Below are 19,365 nucleotides of genomic sequence, written 5' to 3' on the forward strand. Positions count from 1 at the left end.
AATTTCACCCCAAAAACCCAGGAAAGGTTATTGCCTCAACTATAAGCCATGGGTGGGAAATACATCATCCCCCACCGTCATCATCACCCTGTCATCATCACCCTGTCATCATCACACACGTCATCATCACCCTGTCATCATCACCCCGTCATCATCACCGCCTGTCATCATCATCATCCCCGTCATCATCACCACCCCGTCATCCTCACCCCGTCATCATCACCATCCTGTCATCATCACCACCCTGTCATCATAATCACCCTGTCATCATCACCCTGTCATCATCACCCTGTCATCATCATCACCCTGTCATCATCATCACCCTGTCATCATCATCACCCTGTCATCATCATCACCCTGTCATCATCACCCTGTCATCATCACCCTCGTCATCATCACCCTGTCATCATAATCACCCTGTCATAATCACCCTGTCATCATCACCCTGTCATCATCACCCTGTCATCATCATCACCCTGTCATCATCACCCTGTCATCATCACCCTGTCATCATCACCACCCTGTCATCATCATCACCCTGTCATCATCACCCTGTCATCATCATCACCCTGTCATCATCACCCTGTCATCATCACCCTGTCATCATCACCCTGTCATCATCACCCTGTCATCATCATCACCCTGTCATAATCACCCTGTCATCATCACCCCGTCATCACCACCCCGTAATCATCACCCCCGTCATCATCACCCCCGTCATCATCACCCCCATCATCATCATCACCCTGTCATCATCCCCCTGTGCGTCGTCGTCAAGGCAACGTCACTAGTCGGGGGCCGTCCCGGAGCGGAGAAGAGGGCCTCCCGGTGAAGATGGACAGCCCGGAATGACTAACCCTCCCCACCGGACGGTCCCTGCAGCATATATGGCCCGGACCAGCTCAACCTTCCTTCCCACCGAGGGGAGGTGACTATAAAACTTAAGGGGGGTCTGGATGATGACGAATGCCGCAGTGGTCTTCAACCTGCGGACCTCCAGATGTTTCAAAACTACAACTCCCAGCATGCCCGGACAGCCGATGGCTGTCCGGGCGTGCTGGGAGTTGTAGTTTTGAAACATCTGGAGGTCCGCAGGTTGAAGACCACTGAGAAGGGATAGACAGGCGGAGAGTTGACTCGAGTATAAGCCGAGGGGGGCATTTTCAGCACGAAAAATTGTGCTGAAAAACTCGGCTTATACTCGAGTATATACGGTACTGTAACCACTCTGGTCCCTATGATGCATATTGATTATATTCACATTTGTTACTAAGCTTCATACTAAGTGCATAATCTCTACCTGTCATTTGGTTCCTCCAGCACCTTTGTTTTTAAATGTTTGTCACATTCAGTATATTTGTTCGATAACGTATTTTATTAATTTAAACTTTTTTGGATCGTCATGCACTTATTTCTGGTGTTTCTCTTAATATGATTGCGCTGATGAGGGGCAAGAATCCCCAAACAGCTGTGTACAGATGGGGGGTCTGGTTTAGGTTATTTCTTCAGTGGGGGCAGAATTGTAACCTATAGGTGGCATTGTAGAGCCATTTTTCTTCCCTTCCTTCGAAGGAGGAATCATTTGTATTTTCCTCCATATTTAAAATTTCTGGATACACACCTAGCTGACTCCGGTCATCATAATGATGTCACTTAGGAAATCTATGGGTGCCCTACCCCCACCCCTTCAGACATCAAAGTGGTAACATCAGGGATCAATAGAATCATCAAAGCTCCAATAGCCTCTTCACATGATTGCAGCCTCTGGAGTAATCGCTACTTGAGATTTCTTTGGTTACTCCATATGCGTCTCCTTGAGTTCATACATCTTTGGGTCCCGATGGTTCGTAGGGCAAAGAAAGGTTGAAATGATTCCACCATAAAAGCGCCAGTTTTGCTCTCCAGTACAGAAAAGTCTTCTAGGGAGAGAAGGGCAAAAAACCTGTATTCGATTGTGGGTCTAATAATAACGTTAGTGGATAACCACCATTAAGTGAAATAATCAATAGAACTGACCCAAATATATTATGTGCTCTATGATCTCCCAAAAACCACACTGTATATACACACAAGAGAAAAAGGAGTCATTTCACCAATTCATATAAATCATATATTTCTTTATTAAGTTGCATAAAAACAAGAGAGGAAACAATCCCCAAGGGGAGACGACACAAGTGGCAAAAAACAAAAAGGTGTCACTCCGAGCCCCTCCAGTAACCCTTATAACAATATACAATTATGAAATATTGCTGTCCCCAATAAAGTGCTTATGCATAAATCAAGTAACAGGATACCTATAAGTGCAATAATGCAAAACAGTACTAAAGTGCAACAGTATTACATAGTAAAAGATAGCACTATCCAGTGTCCCATAAGAGAAGTCAAAAGCAGCACCACAAGGTATATGTGCAAGATTAGGGGGTATACATACAGAAAATATCCCAAGTAGGGAGGAGGAGGAGACCGGAGCGACACCACTCCAACGCTGGCGTTTCGGCAAGAAAGCCTTTGACGAGGAGTGGTGTGCATCCAGTGGGGGTTACTTTTTATGTAGGCATCCACCAATAAATAAAAGAGACCAACCAGGGATAGGCCAATTCCCTCCAAGAGCACCATTACATGTCTATGGTAAGTATGTTGCTCAACACCTCCAGGACGGACCAGCAGATCTTGATGCCGGGAGCTGGAACTGCAGAAAGTGGGACATATCCCGTTAAATTAAGGATGAAGGACGGTTCCAGACAGTCAAAAAATGTCCTTCCAGTTAAAAAAAAATCATGATTAAAGGGGTATTCCGGTGGAAAACAATCAACTGGTGCCAGAAAGTTAAACAGATTTGTAAATTACTTCTATTAAATTTTTTTTATTTCTTCCAGTACTTATTAGCTGCTGAGTACTACAGAGGAAATTATTTTCTTTTTGAAACAAAGAGCTCCCTGCTGACATCATGAGCACAGTGCTCTCTGCTGACATCTCTGTCCATTTTAGGAACTGTCCAGAGCAGCATATGTTTGCTATGGGAATCTTTTCTCCTACTCTGGACAGTTCTTAAAGGGGTACTCTGGTGGAAAACTTTTTTTTTTAATTAACTGGTGCCAGAAAGTTAAACAGATTTGTAAATGACTTCTATTAAAAAAAATCTTAATCCTTCCAGTACTTATTAACTGCTGAATACTACAGAGGAAATTATTTTCTTTTTGGAACACAGAGCTCTCTGCTGACATCACGAGCACAGAGCTCTCTGCTGACATATCTGTCCATTTGAAGAACTGTCCAGAGAAGGAGAAAAACCCCATAGCAAACATATGCTGCTCCTGGACAGTTCCTAAAATGGACAGAGATGTCAGCAGAGAGCACTGTGTTCCAAAAAGAAAATAATTTCCTAATTTCCTCTGTAGTATTCAGCAGCTAATAAGTACTGGAAGGATTAAGATTTTTTATTAGAAGTAATTTACAAATCTGTTTAACTTTCTGGCACCAGTTGATTTAATAAAAATAAAAAGTTTTTCACCGGAGTACCCCTTTAAAATGGACAGAGATGTCAGCAGAGAGCACTGTGCTCGTGATGTCAGCAGAGAGCTCTGTGTTTCAAAAAGAAAATAATTTCCTCTGTAGTACTCAGCAGCTAATAAGTACTGGAAGAAATAAAAAAAATTTAATAGAAGTAATTTACAAATCTGTTCAACTTTTTGGCACCAGTTGATTAAAAAAAAAAAAATAAGTTTTCCACCAGAGTACCCCTTTAGTTAGATATACAGTACAATAAAAGTCAAAAAGAAGGGACAAAAAGGGGTGGATGAAACGATCGTTTTGCTTATCGTTTTATCTACCGCTTTTTGTCCCTTCTTTTTGACTTTTAATACATGATGTTTTAACTGGAAAGACATTTTCTGACATTGGGATACATTTGGAGCTATAATTCTGCATTGAGAGCATCTTTTTAATACAAAATAATTTACATTTTCTTTCCCCCCCCCCCTATTTTACGGCAGCATCCAAGCCAGTGGATAACAAGCTGTGCACCGACCCCTCATTGAGTACCAGTCAGCTTTGCCACGTGCCGTGTCCAATAGAGTGTGAGGTGTCCGCGTGGTCAGCATGGGGACCCTGTACATTCGAGAACTGCGATGACCAACAGAGTAAGAAGGGTAAGAACACTCAAACTGTAAAGTTTTTGGGGCCATATCGATGGTGTTGGTGCTTCCCTAACACAAAGTTAGACCAAACAAAAGTCCTCTAAGAAGTAGTTTATAATATAGTGTCTGTACCTGTGTTTGATGGCTGGTCTCGCAACTCATTGCCCGATGTTTATTTTTAACAGCATTCAAAAAGAACGTTGTTTCAGGTTTTCTCAGGTTGCAGTACGACCCGAGACATCACATCACTAGTCAGGTGTGCAAAGGGAGCATGGTAGTGCTTCAATGGGCGAAGCGACTGTGTGGGAAGGAGATCATTCTGAGGGAATTGTCCCAAGTGTGCTTTAATGGGTGGGGTGGCTGATGTGTGAGAGCGAAAAAAAGTGTCCTCACACTTATAAACAAGGGATCCTGGGACTTGTAGTTGGAGGGAGGGAACTACAACAGGAAATAGCCATTTCACAAAAAGAAGGCAGCAGCGTTATGGTGGACTCACAACACAGCCATTTAGCCCCAAGACAAGAACGGATATCCATTACTGTCTGGCAGGTAAGCACTAAAGTCACCTTATGGTGGATAACCCCTTTAAGCTTCCTCACTCTGTAGGTTACTCTCTAGGTAATTTGAGGCACATCAGTCACAAGTGATTGGAGACAAGAAGTAGAAAGTCCAACAGCACCAGTGTTCATTTTTTTGCACACAAATATATATGCCACATTTCAACCCTATCGGATCTTTGTGAAGCAATTGATTGGGACTAATCTAAAAGGGGTACTCCGGTGGAATATTTTTTTTTTTTTTTTAAATCAACTGGTGCCAGAAAGTATAACCAATTTGTAAATTACTTCTATTTAAAAGTCTTAATACTTCCAGTACTTATCAGCTGCTGTATGCTCTAGAGGAAGTTGTGTAGTTCTTTCCAGTCTGACCACAGTGCTCTCGGTTGCCACCTTTGTCCAAGTCAGGAACTGAGCTGAAGAGGTTTGCAAAGGGGATTTGCTACTGCTCTGGCCAGTTCCTGACATGGACAGAGGTGGCAGCAGATAGCACTGTGGTTAGACTCTAAAGAACTGCACAACTTCCTGTGGAGCATACAGCAGCTGATAAGTACTTAAAGATTAAGATTTTTAAATAGAAGTCATTTACTGATCTGTTTAACTTTCTGGCACCAGTTGATAAAAAAAAAATAAATGTTTTCCACCAGAGTACCCCTTTAATGCCACCCTATTTAGAACTGTGATCTCTTAGAGGGTCAGAACTCATGGTCCTCAACTGATGTAATTTTCAAGAACATCTATATGAAATTTTTACTTTGTTCCTGATAGGTTTCAAGCTTAGGAAACGTTACATCACCAATGAACCCACCGGTGGGACTGGAAATTGTCCACATCTTGTAGAAGCCATTCCATGCGAGGAACCATCATGTTATGACTGGAGGTTGGACAAACTGGAAGAATGTATCCCTGATAATGGGAATAACTGCGGAAGCGGAACACAAGTACCCGTGGTCACGTGTATCAACAGCGATGGTGAGTGTGAGCGGGGCCTTGGGGACATAGTCATATGTTTTTTTGCACTGTTTGGCGGTATTATTTGGTCACTGTTCCAGTATTGTATGATCATATTTCTGGTCTCTCTATGGCACTGATTTTTGCACCCTGTTGTCTACACCCTGTACAGTATGATATAGATACCAATAGTTGATATTGCTGTATTCCGTGTCTATGTATAAATTGAGATTGTTTCATAGTGTTGGTTGAGCCGAGTACGCCTTAATTAAGTGTACTCTGCCTTATTTTTTTTTGCCTTTTTAGTTTGGTATGGTATTGTTATATAGGCACAGTGTGATGTTGTTATTATTAGGGCACGGTATGCTGTATTATATAACCAATGAATAGCGGTATTATTAGACAACTCTATGGCGTTTTTATCTATAGTGCTTTTTAGAACACTTTATGATACTGTTACAGGGACGGTCACAGACAGCAGAGGGCAGCATTAGGTAGCAGTGTTTCCCCACATTAGGTAGCAGTTACCCCACATTAGGTAGTATAGATTCCCTACATTAGGTAGGAGTTTCCCCACATTAGGTAGCATAGTTTCCCCACATTAGGTAGCAGTTTCCCCACATTGGGTAGTATAGATTCCCTACATTAGGTAGCATAGTTTTCCCACATTAGGTAGCAGTTACCCCACATTAGGTAGTATAGATTCCCTACATTAGGTCGCAGTTTCCCCCACATTAGGTAGCCTAGTTTACTCACATTAGGTAGCAGTTTCCCCACATTAGGTAGTATAGATTCTCTACATTAGGTAGCAGTTTCCCCACATTAGGTAGCATAGTTTCCCCACATTAAGTAGCATAGATTCCCCACATAAGGTAGCATAGATTCCCCATATTAGGTAGCATACTTTCCCCACATTAGGTAGCATAGATTCCCCACATTAGGTAGCATAGTTTCCCCACATTAGGTAGCATAGAGTCCCCACATTAGGTAGCATAGTTTCCCACATTAGGTAGCATAAATTCCCCACATTCGGTAGCATAGTTTCCCCACATTAGGTAGCAGCATGGTCCCCATATTAGGTAGCATAGTTTCCCCACATTAGGTAGCAGTTTCCCCACATTAGGTAGCATAGATTCCCTATGCTGCTGCTGCTGAACCGGCTGCACAGGTGATCTGTCCGCCCCTGTACTGTTATACGCTTTACAGCAAATCTAAGGTGCAGGTGTCTGGGTCAGCAGTCCCATTGCCTTATAGTACAAACGGCCGCCACTCATGGGGTGCAGAATCTTCATGGTTTATTTCAAATGAAGCTTAGATCACAAGGCATTTCAGCCAAAAAGCATCATGCAGGGATTTATTGGTTGAAAAAAGTCTTGAAGCTTTTGCAAGTATTACTACAGTGCAGAACTGTTTCTTTTTTTATTTTTTATTAATCATTGCTTTTGTTTTAAGTATATTGCATGGTACTGAAAAAATGATATGAGAATGATAGATAGATATGAGATCGATAGATGTGAGATAGATAGATATGAGATAGATAGATAGATATGAGATAGATAGATAAATAGATAGATACGAGATAGATAGATATGAGATAGATAGATAGATAGATAGATAGATAGACATGAGATTGGTAGATATGAGATGGCTAGATATGAGATAGATAGATATGAGATAGATAGTGTAAAGATTCCTCCTTGGATATAGCTCTGGGATCGTTCTGGACACTGCCACGGAACACGTTTCCACTCAATAAACCCGCAGACAGTGGTTATTCATGCAAGCCTGGCACCTTGCCAGCTTTATTTAGACAGGTTGCAGGGGGGAAACAAACATAACGCAGGAACAAAATAAAATCCTAGACCATCTAGTCACTGACTACACATATCAGCATGCCCTGACTACTATCTGGTGAGCTACCCTCAGACAGTTAAACATATGACTCCTGCAACCTGTTACTCACAGTTCACACCACTTCTTGGACCACTCACAGATTCCAGCTGTGTGCTTCCTCAACAGGGTCCGAGTGTCTCTCCCTACAGCAACATGCTGTTTCCCAGGGAGAGCACAGATTAGACTGAGTCTCCATCTTATATACACCTCCCTTCCCTGCTGCCTCATTACTTAAGAAGCAGGTGAGATATTCCCACAGTCTCTGAAGTCCTTGACTTTTTTCTTCTGGACTTTTACCAGCCACCAATTGCAAGTCTCTCGGTCACACCTTTCCAGTACCAGGTTCTTCACTCTGGTGTGGGAAGGGTTCTTGAAATTAAGGACAGAGAGGACCGATGCTTCTAAACTTTGTCTTCTTCTGGCTTGCCGGACCTCTGCCTCTGCTTCAGAGAATATTTCAGCCTCAGTGGCTTCACCAACCACTGTCTTGTTCTCTGTAGTTTCAGAGGACCTCCGACATCTCAGTTTCAACTTTAGAGGACTTCCCACCTGGTTTCACCACAGTTTTGACTTCAGTGGATTTCTCACATGTTTTCACCTCATCCCTTCCAGCTTTCTCTTCATGGGCACCAGCTTCCTCAGGTTTGGCTTCAGAGTTTTTGGCTCCTTCAGATTCTTGTGTAGAATCAGCTTCTACTACTGTTTGGCTCTTCTCTGCAGCTTCTTCAGGCTTACTCTTCTCTTCACCTGTAGCTTCAGTTGTGCCATTCTCTTTACTCATAGCTTTTGAGGTTGACTCTGGTTTAGCTTCTGCTTCAGAGGATTTCTCTGCCTCAGCATTACCTTCAAAATTTTTGGTGTGCTCAGGTTCAGAGGATTTCCCGCCTGACTCCTCCTTAATCTCCACTTCAGAGGATTTCTCACCAGGTTTCAGCTCAGTCCTAGCTTCAGAGGACTTCTTACAGGGCTTCACCTCAATCTTAGCATTAGAGGACTTTTTACCGGGCTTCAGAGAAAGCATCCCTGTATCCCGTAACTTCTGCCCCAGAAGCCTTTCTTTAGCCAATTCCACCATAGCTTGGTCTCTGCTCTCTTTTAGACCTTTTTCTCACATTTTCGCTGCTTACACTGGAGCTTAGCAGACAGTATCTTCTGACAGTATCTTCCAAAGACAGCAATTGTTTCCTCAACTGTTCATTGTCCGCCAGCACAGCCACCTGCTCGTAGAGTTGCGCTCCCAGCAAAACTAAGGCAGTTACGTGGGACCTTCTGCGCGTTTCGTTCTGCGCTTCCAGGCTCTCTTTTAAGATCTTCATGTCATCTTCCAGCTTTATATATTTCAGCTGCTCACTCTTGAGCTTTGCAGAGATCATCTTCTCACTGTCCACCAACTGTTTCTTGGTCTTCTCTAACTCATTGATAGATTTTCCACTCTCACCAATCTGTTCAGATAAATCTGAGATCTCCTGTTGCAAATTCTTGTTTTCATGTTGCAGAGTCTCAACTTGTTCCAGGGCCTCCTCATACTGCTCACGGAGCAAGTCATTGTCATGACGAGCAGATTGAAGAGCATGTGCAAGGGCATTCTTCGCCTTGACTTCATCCTCAAGTTGTCTCTTAGCTTTAGAGACACTCTCCAGATTGCTGGCAAGAGCCTCAACTTCCATCTTCATTTCATTCTTCTCTTTTTCAATTTTTTCCATGGCTACCAGCCTAGCCTTGTGATCACTCTGCAGAGCCTGACTCACTTCTTCTTCCTGGAATGACATCCGCTTGGCCAGACTCTCCACTTCACTCTCCTTGCTGGTCACAAGACCCTGGGAGCGGGACAGTTCATCCTGCAGAGCCACAAACTCCCTTTTGTGATGCTCCATGACTTTTTCCAGCTGAAGCCTCGCTTCTTGCTCTTTCTTAAAGTCAGCAAGTTATTTGTCCCTCTCCTCTGTCAAGCGATATACCTCTCTTTCTTTCTCCGTCAACTTCACAGAAACCATCTGCAGGGATTCTTCCAGATTCTGGATCTGCTCCAGTTTTTTCCCAAGGCCAGCTCGTCATTTCCGAGACCTTTTACTGACAGCGGTCTCCTCACTCTCGCTGTTAGACCTTGAGACATCCTCTGGTCCTCTGTCAGGCACTCGACCCAGCAATTCTCCATCTCTAGATGAAGTCTCCCCCTTTTTCGGGGTTGCGGCCACTTGTGCCTCATCATCATCATCAACAACAGGTGCCACCGACACCTGGCACACTTCCTCTCCCACCCAGTTGGCAACTCTGGAGACTCTTGCTAAACACTCCCGTCGGACCGGCAATCCCTTGGTGGTAAGTTCGTTGCCCCTAGCAACAGCTTCAAGGGCTCTTGGCACCACCAAGTCAGGGCGATTCCCGAACAGTTCCTCTGAACTGTCTCTCGGCTCCTTGGCAGACTTTTCTTTTGTCTTATCACAGTTTCTCCACGGCCTGGCAAAAACGACTAGGGCTCCTGGGTGTGCAACAATATTTGGTCCAGTGGTTCGACCTTCCTGGTTACAACCCCTCTCTGGTCCAGACACCACATCTCCTTCACTTAGGACTCTGTCTGTGACCGTAAGCGCAGCCCCCAGCTCCACTGGTACTCTCTTCCGGAGTTTTGGTTTTTCCGCAGCCATCACCGTAGCTTCTATTCCAGTCACCACTTGACTCGCGGACTGTTCTTCAGCTCCCCTAGTGGTCTGGCACACTCCCACCTGACATATACCTAGGGTCTGCTGACACTCCCCGTCCTCATCCTCTGCTGAGTTACTGTCCCCTGCTATGTGGTGAAAACCAAGTGTTGTGAGCCTATCAGGTGTTCCTGCTCTAGTCACCTGACTATCTTCCCACAACTGCTGAAAAAAAGGAAAATCCTTCCCCAGCACTACTTCATACGCTAAGGTAGGCTCTATTGCAACCTTGTGACTTGTGGTACCATAGGGAGTAGAAATACAGGCATTAACTGTTTTATAACCCCAAATACCGGCTTGTATACACATTATAGCGGGGTCCGGCTTTCTGCAGCTGGTCTTTACCAGACTTATTACACATTTTGGATCTAACAAAACCGTCATCTTTTTACCTTCTATTTCCAGCTCACACAGGTTTTCTTTTGTCCTGCGAGAGGTGGGAATAGAACTCTTTACATCAGAACACATTAACATAAAAGTTTCAAGAAAAACATTATCAGCCTGCATGGGTTCACAATATACAGCACCATTCACACAGTCCAGTAGAGACCCCCCAGTCCTCACTACTTCCGGAACCTTTGGTTGCGAACTCTCAGGTGCACTCTCGGCATTCCACAGCTGCCAGAAATACGTAAAGTCTCTGCCCAGTACAATTTCAACTGTAAGTTCCGCACATACCTCCATCATATGGCTTACTGTGCCAAAACATGTATCAAAGGTAATTTGAACAGTCTTACCAGGCTCCGGGCGGGACTTCACAAATGGAATTATTTCCGGCATAATCCGAGATACAGTCTGGCAACAATCCAAGTCCACCCACAGTGGGATTCCGCCCACCAACAACTCACGGGACCTTGGCTTCATCCTGGCGACCACCGGTTGTAGCCCACGTCGGTTGCCCCCAGCAACAGCCTGCCGATGGGCTCCTCAGACTTGCAATCTTGCAGGGGGTTGCTCCTAGCAATGGCTCCTCTCCAACTCGCCCATTGGTTGCCTTTGGCAACGGGTTGCCCTTAGCAACGGCGTGCCCACATCCTCCAACAAAATGTAAGGATTCCTTCTTGGGGATAGCTCCATGATCATGCTGGACACTGCCACGGGACACGTTTCCACTCAATAAACCCGCAGACAACGGTTATTCATGCAAGCCTGGCACCTTGCCAGCTTTATTTAGACAGGTTGCAGGGGAAAAACAAACATAACGCAGGAACAAAATAAAATCCTAGACCGTCTGGTCACTGACTACACATATCTGCATGCCCTGACTACTATCTGGTGAGCTACCCTCAGACAGTTAAACATATGACTCCTGCAACTTGTTAATCACAGTTTACACCACTTCTTGGACCACTCACAGATTCCAGCTGTGTGCTTCCTCAACAGGGTCCGAGTATCTCCCCCTACAGCAACATGCTGTTTCCTAGGGAGAGCACAGATTAAACTGAGTCTCCATCTTATATACACCTCCCTTCCCTGCTGCCTCATTACTTAAGAAGCAGGTGAGATATTCTTCAGGGTGAGCAAAGGAAATACACCCTCTCCTTGCCACCTTATGACAATCAGGGCCGTTTGAAGGAATTTGGGGGCCCCAAGCAAAATGGACATGGAGCACCCCCCCCCCCCTTTGATGTTCGAGCACGTCACGCTCTAGGACCGGCGTCAGGACGTAGTATCGCCGCCCCTTGAATGCTGAGAGCTTGATGTGAGTGAACGTCGATACGAGGCCCCCACATTAGGTGCAGCACAGTTCCCCCCCACGTTAGGTGCGGCACAGTTCCCCCCACGTTAGGTGCGGCACAGTTCCCCCCACATAAGGTGCAGCAGAGTTCCCCCCACATTAGGTGCAGCAGAGTTCTCCCCACATTAGGTGCAGCAGAGTTCCCCCCACATTAGGTGCAGCAGAGGTCTCCCCACATTAGGCTAGCAGTGTTCCCCCACATTAGGTGCAGCATAGTTCCCCCACATTAGGTGCAGCATAGTTCCCCCACATTAGGTGCAGTATAGTCCCCCACATTATGTGCAGTATAGCTCCCCACATTAGGTGCAGTATAGCTCCCCAAATTAGGTGCAGTATAGTCCCCCACATTAGGTGCAGTATAGTTCCCCCACATTAGGCAGTATAGTTCCTCACATTAGGTGCTGTACAGTTCCCCTACATTAGGCTGTAGTTCCCCCACATTAGGTGCAGTATAGTTCCCCACATTTCTCCATCAGTTTTTTCCTCATGGGCCTATTCTTTCCCTTCTTCCTCCTTTTCTTCTCCCTGTCTTATCCTTCTTCTTTCTCCTTGGCTCTTCTTCCTCTTTTTTTATGTGTTTCTCTTCTTTCTTTTCTTCTCCTTTCACCTCTTCTTTTTCTTCTTCTCCCCTTTCCTCTTTACCTTCTTTTTTATCCTTGTTCTCCTTTGTCATCTTCTTCCTCGACCTTCTCCCATTCTCTTTCTTACTCTTCATCTATTTCCTCTTGCTTTCCTTCTAGTTCTCTTTCATTCACTTCTCCTTCTTCTTCCTCTGCTCGAGCTGGCTGTGCTAGGGGCCCCCCAGCCGGCTCGGGGCCCCAAGCAATTTCTTTGTTTGCCTGTCCTGTAGTGACGGGCCTGATCACAATAGATAGATATGAGATAGATACATATGAGATAGATAGATTGATAGATATATATGAGATAGATATGAGATAGATAGATAGATAGATAGATAGATAGATATGAGATAGATAGATAGATATGAGATAGATAGATAGATAGATAGATATGAGATAGATAGATAGATAGATAGATAGATATGAGAAAGATAGATGTGAGATAGATATGACATAGATAGATATGAGAGATAGATATAACATAGATAGATATGACATAGATAGATAGATATGAGATAGATATGATATAGATAGATAGATATGAGATAGATAGATAGATATGAGAAAGATAGATGTGAGATAGATATGACATAGATAGATAGCAGATATCGGCCATGGCTGGTATATAACATCTGATGCATATATCACACATATTTATTATTTATAATCCTCAGAGTGTTTTCTCGCCATGAAGTGACATTAATGAGCCGGGATGTGACACGTTTACACCAACGCCGACTCTAAGCACATATACCGCTCTGCTATTCCCTGCCTTGTCCCATTCACAACATCCGGCTCTGCTGATTAGCTTAATTGGTCTGAATAGGCGCCGGGCTAATAATATCACAGACAACGCGTTTCATGTTCTCCATTGTCAGGATGTAAGAATTAATTATACATTGTAATGAGGACAGCGGCCATCATCATATCCAGGAACAATGACTCTCAATGTACCGGGACGGTGCAGAACATTATAATTGGAGGGGAACTGGCTGTGATACTATATGAGCGTTATATAAGGGGGGGATGTAATACTATATGAGCGTTATATAAGGGGGGCTGTAATACTATATGAGCATTATATCAGGGGGGCTGTAATACTATATGAGTGTTATATAAGGTGGCTGTGATACTATATGAGTGTTATATAAGGGGGGCTGTAATACTATATGAGTGTTATATAAGGGGGGCTGTAATACTATATGAGTGTTATATCAGGGGGGATGTAATACTATATGAGCCTTATATAAGGGGGTCAGTAATACTATATGAGTGTTAAATAAGGGGGGCTGTAATACTATATGAGCATTATATAAGGGGGGCAGTAATACTATATGAGCGTTATATAAGGGGGGCTGTAATACTATATGAGTGTTATATAAGGGAGGCTGTAATACTATATGAGCGTTATAACGCTCATATAGTATTATTGCCCCCCTTATATAACGCTCATATAGTATTACAGCCTCCCTTATATAATGCTCATATAGTATTACAGCCCCCCTGATATAACGCTCATATAGTATTATTGCCCCCCTTATATATCAGGGGGGCTGTAATACTATATGAGCGTTATATAAGGGGGTCAGTAATACTATATGAGCGTTATATCAGGGGGGCTGTAATACTATATGAGCGTTATATAAGGGGGGCTGTGATACTATATGAGCATTATATCAGGGGGGCTGTAATACTATATGAGCGTTATATAAGGGGGGCAGTAATACTATATGAGCGTTATATAAGGGGGGCTGTAATACTATATGAGCATTATATCAGGGGGGCTGTAATACTATATGAGCATTATATCAGGGGGGCTGTAATACTATATGAGCGTTATATAAGGGGGGCAGTAATACTATATGAGCGTTATATAAGGGGTCTGTAATACCAAATGAGCGTTATACAAGGGGGGCAGTAATACTATATGAGTGCTATATAAGGGGGGCAGTGATGCTATATGAGCGATTAGATAGATAGATAGATAGATGGCTATGAGATAGATGGATATGAGATAGATGGATATGAGATAGATAGATAGCTAGATAGATAGATGGATATGAGATAGATAGATAGATAGATAGATAGATAGATAGATAGATAGATAGATGGATATGAGATAGATGGATATGAGATATATAGATAGATAGATGGATATGAGATAGATATGAGATAGATAGATATGAGATAGATAGATATGAGATAGATAGATAGATAGATAGATAGATAGATAGATATGAGATAGATATGAGATAGATAGATATGAGATAGATAGATAGATAGATAGATAGATATGAGATAGATAGATAGATATGAGATAGATAGATAGATAGATATGAGATAAATAGATAGATATGAGATAAATAGTTAGATATGTGGAGATTTAGCAAAACATGTGCATTGTAATAGTCACCCAGTTGCCCATAGCAACCAATCAGATCGCTGCTTTCATTTTTTTAAAAAGGCCTTTGAAAAGTGAAAGAAGCAATCTGATTGGTTGCTATGGGCAACTGGGTGACTTTTCCTTTGCACAGGTTTTGATAAATCTCCCCATAGATAGCTATTAGAGTAAATTGCTCCTGTTTAAGTCCTGATTTTGCTTGGACAATCACATGAATTCGTCCTATTGGTTTCTGGACTGTAGTGGACATTGTATCCGTACTCTATGATGTTTCAGGGTCGTTCCTGGGGCTTTATTAGGCTATAAATGTCCCGATTTGGGCTTTTAAAATGTCTGTAACTTTGTTTTCATCACAGGAGAAGAAGTGGACAGACAGCTCTGTAGAGACGCCATTTACCCCATCCCTATTGCCTGTGACGTTCCATGTCCCAATGATTGTGTGGTGAGCTCCTGGTCCGAGTGGTCAGCCTGCTCCCATACCTGCTCCGGAAAGACCACCGAGGGACAACAGACCCGATCCCGCACCATCCTGGCCTACCCCGGTGACGGTAAGACAGGACGCTTCTTTGTATTCAGTTTAGAACTTTACAAGTAAATTCAATAAAAAATTTTTTTACAATTAGTAGAAATTGTGAAAAAATATTGAATATAAGAAAAAATTGTGTGTTCTGTTTATAATCAAGTGGTGAAGTTTTTTAAAATAAATACTGAAATATTGACTTAAATTGATTTTTTAAATTTATTTACTTATTTATTTATTTATTTATTTATGTATGTATATTTTTTTTCCGTATAGTTTGGTTTGGATATATATATATATATATAAGAAATGGACTTATAGGGGTTCTCTGCTGAAAGCATTATAAGGATAGTGGATAAGATGTCTTATAGCGGGGGTCCCACCGCTGGGGACCTCTGTGCCTGGTCTCTGTGACGGCTGCAGCTGCATCCGGTACATGTAAGCTTGGATCTTCCGCATTCGTGACGTCAAGCCACGCCCCCTCCATTTCTGTCTATGGGAGGGGGCGTGACGGCTAGTACGTAGCCATCAAGCCTCCTCCCATAAATATGAATGGAGGGGGAGTGGCAGCCGTGTTCGGCAGTCAACGGGCACGGAGCGGAGTTTGCACAAGGCACCGAATGACCCCTTTGGATAAGGGATAAGATGTTTTAGGCAGAGTATCCCTTTAATCCTTGCCATGGGCAACTGGTCAACTTTTCCTCAGCACAGGTCTTGATGAATCTCCCCCAAAGGGGGAGATTCATCAAGACCTGTGCTGAGGAAAGGTTGACCAGTTGCCCATAGCAACCAATCAGATCGCTTCTTTCACTTTTCAGAGGCCTTTTTAAAAAAAATGAAAGAAGCGATCTGATTGGTTGCTATGGCCAACCGGTCGACTTTTCGATGAATCTCCCCCATTAATGACGTTCTGTTTGATTTTGATTTTTGAATATGAAATTATTTACTAAAAAATTAATTAGATAACCTCAAAAAATTTACATATTTGGCATAAAACAGTGAACTTACATGACATTTTTATTTTTTTTTTTAAACAAAAATATTCCAGTTCTTAGACACAGATTTTTTAAATAATTTATTGAGAAGGATCATACTCCAGTATAACACCCCGGCCCTCATGGTCTGGTGTCGGCCGTAGAGACTTCTGTATGGTTAAAAATTCAATTGATTTATAAGGAGTTTTCGGAGCTCGGGGACCTCACAGCCACGGAAGAAAAAAACTTCTGAAATGACTTCTGTCCCTGAAGCTCCAGTCAATCTCCGGCTGAATCTATCTTCCCTGACATTCCTGAATCCTAAAATAAATTATTTATTCCAGTCACATTTTGCCCAGAGGATCTTGCTCTGTCATTAGAAAGAGTCTGCATGGAATGATGAGGATTCACTGAGGAATTTTTACCAATATTTTGATACATAAAAAAAAAATACAATAATAGTTTAAATAAAAAATGAAGGAAAAAATATAAATACATATCTATATATATATATATATATATATATATATATATATATATATATATATCTCATATGTATGTATCTATTTATCCATCTATCTATTCATCCATTTATCTCATATCTGCCTATCTATCTATCTATCTATCATCTCAAATCTATCTCTAAATCTATCTATTTATCTATATATCTATTCATCCATGTATCTCATATCTGCCTATCTATCTATCATCTCATATCTATCTCATATCTATCTATCTATCTATCTCATATCTATCTATTTATCATCTATCTATCTCATATCTATCTATCATTCAAATCTATCTATCTATTCTATCTCATATCTATCTGTCTTATATTTATATATCTATCATCTCAAAACTATCTATTTCATATCTATCTATCTATCTCATATCTATCTATATCACATCTATCTATATTTATTTATATATATATATATATATATATATATATATATATATATATATGTGTGTGTGTGTGTGTGTGTTTGTGTGGTGTGTGTGTGTGTGTGTATCTATCAATTCATTCATTTATCTCATATCTATCTATTTATCTATCTATCTATCTCATATCTATCTATCTATCTAATCAAAGGATAAATTAGCCAGCACTATTGATCCAAACTATTGATCCAAACTATAAAAACCTGGCTTGCAGGTGCATCTATCTCATATCTATCTATCTCATATTTATCCCTCCATCTATATATCTCATATCTGTCTTCTATCTATCTGTCTATCTACAGTGGGGATCAAAATTTTTGGCACCCCAGGTAAAAATTTGCATTAATGTGCCAAGGAAAGATGGAAAAATCTCCAAAAGGCATCAAATTACAGATTAGACATTCTTATAATATGTCAACAAAAGTCAGATTTGATTTTCATCATTTACACTTTCAAAATAACAGAAAACAAAAAAATGGCGTCTGCAAAAGTTTGGGCTCCCTGCAGAATTTATAGCAGGCACTGCCCCCTTTGCAAATCTTAGACCTGCCAGTGTCATGGATTGTTCTCAATCATCATCTGGGAAGACCACGTGATGTCAATCTCAAAGGTTTTAAATGCCCAGACTCATCTGACCTTGCCCCAACAATCAGCACCATGGGTTCTTCTAAGCAGTTGTCTAGAAATCTGAAACTGAAAATAGTTGACGCTCACAAAGCTGGAGAAGGCTATAAGAAGATAGCAAAACGATTTCAGATGTCATTATCCTCTGTTCGGAATGTAATTAAGAAATGGCAGTCATCAGGAACAGTGGAAATTAAAGCAAGATCTAAAAGACCAAGAAAACTATCAGACAGAACAGCTCGCAGGATTGTGAGAAAAACAATTCAAACCCCATGTTTGACTGCAAAATCCCTCCAGAAAGATCTGGCAGACACTGGAGTTGTGGTACACTATTCCACTATAAAGAGATACTTGTACAAATATGGTCTTCATGGAAGAGTCATCAGAAGAAAACCTCTTCTACGTCCTCACCACAAAAATCAGCGTTTGAACTTTGCAAATTAACATATAGACAAGCCTGATGCATTTTGGAAACAAGTTCTGTGGACGGATGAGGTTAAAATTGAACTTTTTGGCCGGAATGAGCAAAGGTATGTTTGAAGAAGAAGGGGAACAGAATTTAATGAAAAGAACCTCTATCCAACTGTTAAGCATGGAGGTGGATCAATCATGCTTTGGGGTTGTATTGCAGCCAGTGGCACAGGGAACATCTCACGAGTAGAAGGAAAAAAGGATTCAATAAAATGTCAGCAAATTTTGGATGCTAACTTTGGATCTGTGAAAAAGCTGGAGTTAAAGAGAGAATGGCTTCTACAAATGGATAATGATCCTAAACACACCTCGAAATCCACGGGGGATTACATCAAGAGGCGTAAACTGAAGGTTTTGCCATGGTCTTCACAATCTCCTGACCTCAACATAATTGAAAATCTATGGATAGACCTTAAAAGAGCAGTGCGTGACAGACAGTCCAGAAATCTCAAAGAACTGGAAGACTTTTGTAAGGAAGAATGGGCAAAGATACCTCAAACAAGAATTGAAAGACTCTTGGCTGGCTACAAAAAGTGTTTACAAGCTGTGATACTTGCCAAAGGGGGCAGTACAAGATATTAACTCTGCAGGGTGCCCAAAATTTTGCAGATGCCATTTTTTTGTTTTCTGTTATTTTGAAAGTATAAATGATGGACATAAAATCTAACTTTTGTTGACATATTATAAGAATGTCTTATCTGTAATTTGATGCCTTTTGGAGATTTTTCCATCTTTCCTTGGCTTCTTTATGCACATTAATACAAATTTTTACCTGGGGTGCCCAAACTTTTGATCCCCACTGTATCTATCTATCTCATATCTATCTATCTATCTATCTA

General features: G+C 41.9%; 1 protein-coding gene across 1 annotated transcript in view; it reads left to right on the forward strand.

Moving 5' to 3' along the window:
* The window catches only part of THSD7A (thrombospondin type 1 domain containing 7A), a 537,615-nt gene that overhangs the window by 426,057 nt on the left and 92,193 nt on the right, over nt 1-19,365 (forward strand). The window contains exons 8-10 of the mRNA XM_056518919.1: nt 3,993-4,148; nt 5,462-5,665; nt 15,352-15,543. Coding sequence (XP_056374894.1) covers nt 3,993-4,148; nt 5,462-5,665; nt 15,352-15,543 — 552 coding nt within the window. The remainder of the gene's footprint in view (nt 1-3,992; nt 4,149-5,461; nt 5,666-15,351; nt 15,544-19,365) is intronic.

This window comes from Hyla sarda, chromosome 5 (assembly GCF_029499605.1).
Source record: "Hyla sarda isolate aHylSar1 chromosome 5, aHylSar1.hap1, whole genome shotgun sequence".
In the NCBI taxonomy this organism is placed as follows: Eukaryota; Metazoa; Chordata; class Amphibia; order Anura; family Hylidae; genus Hyla; species Hyla sarda.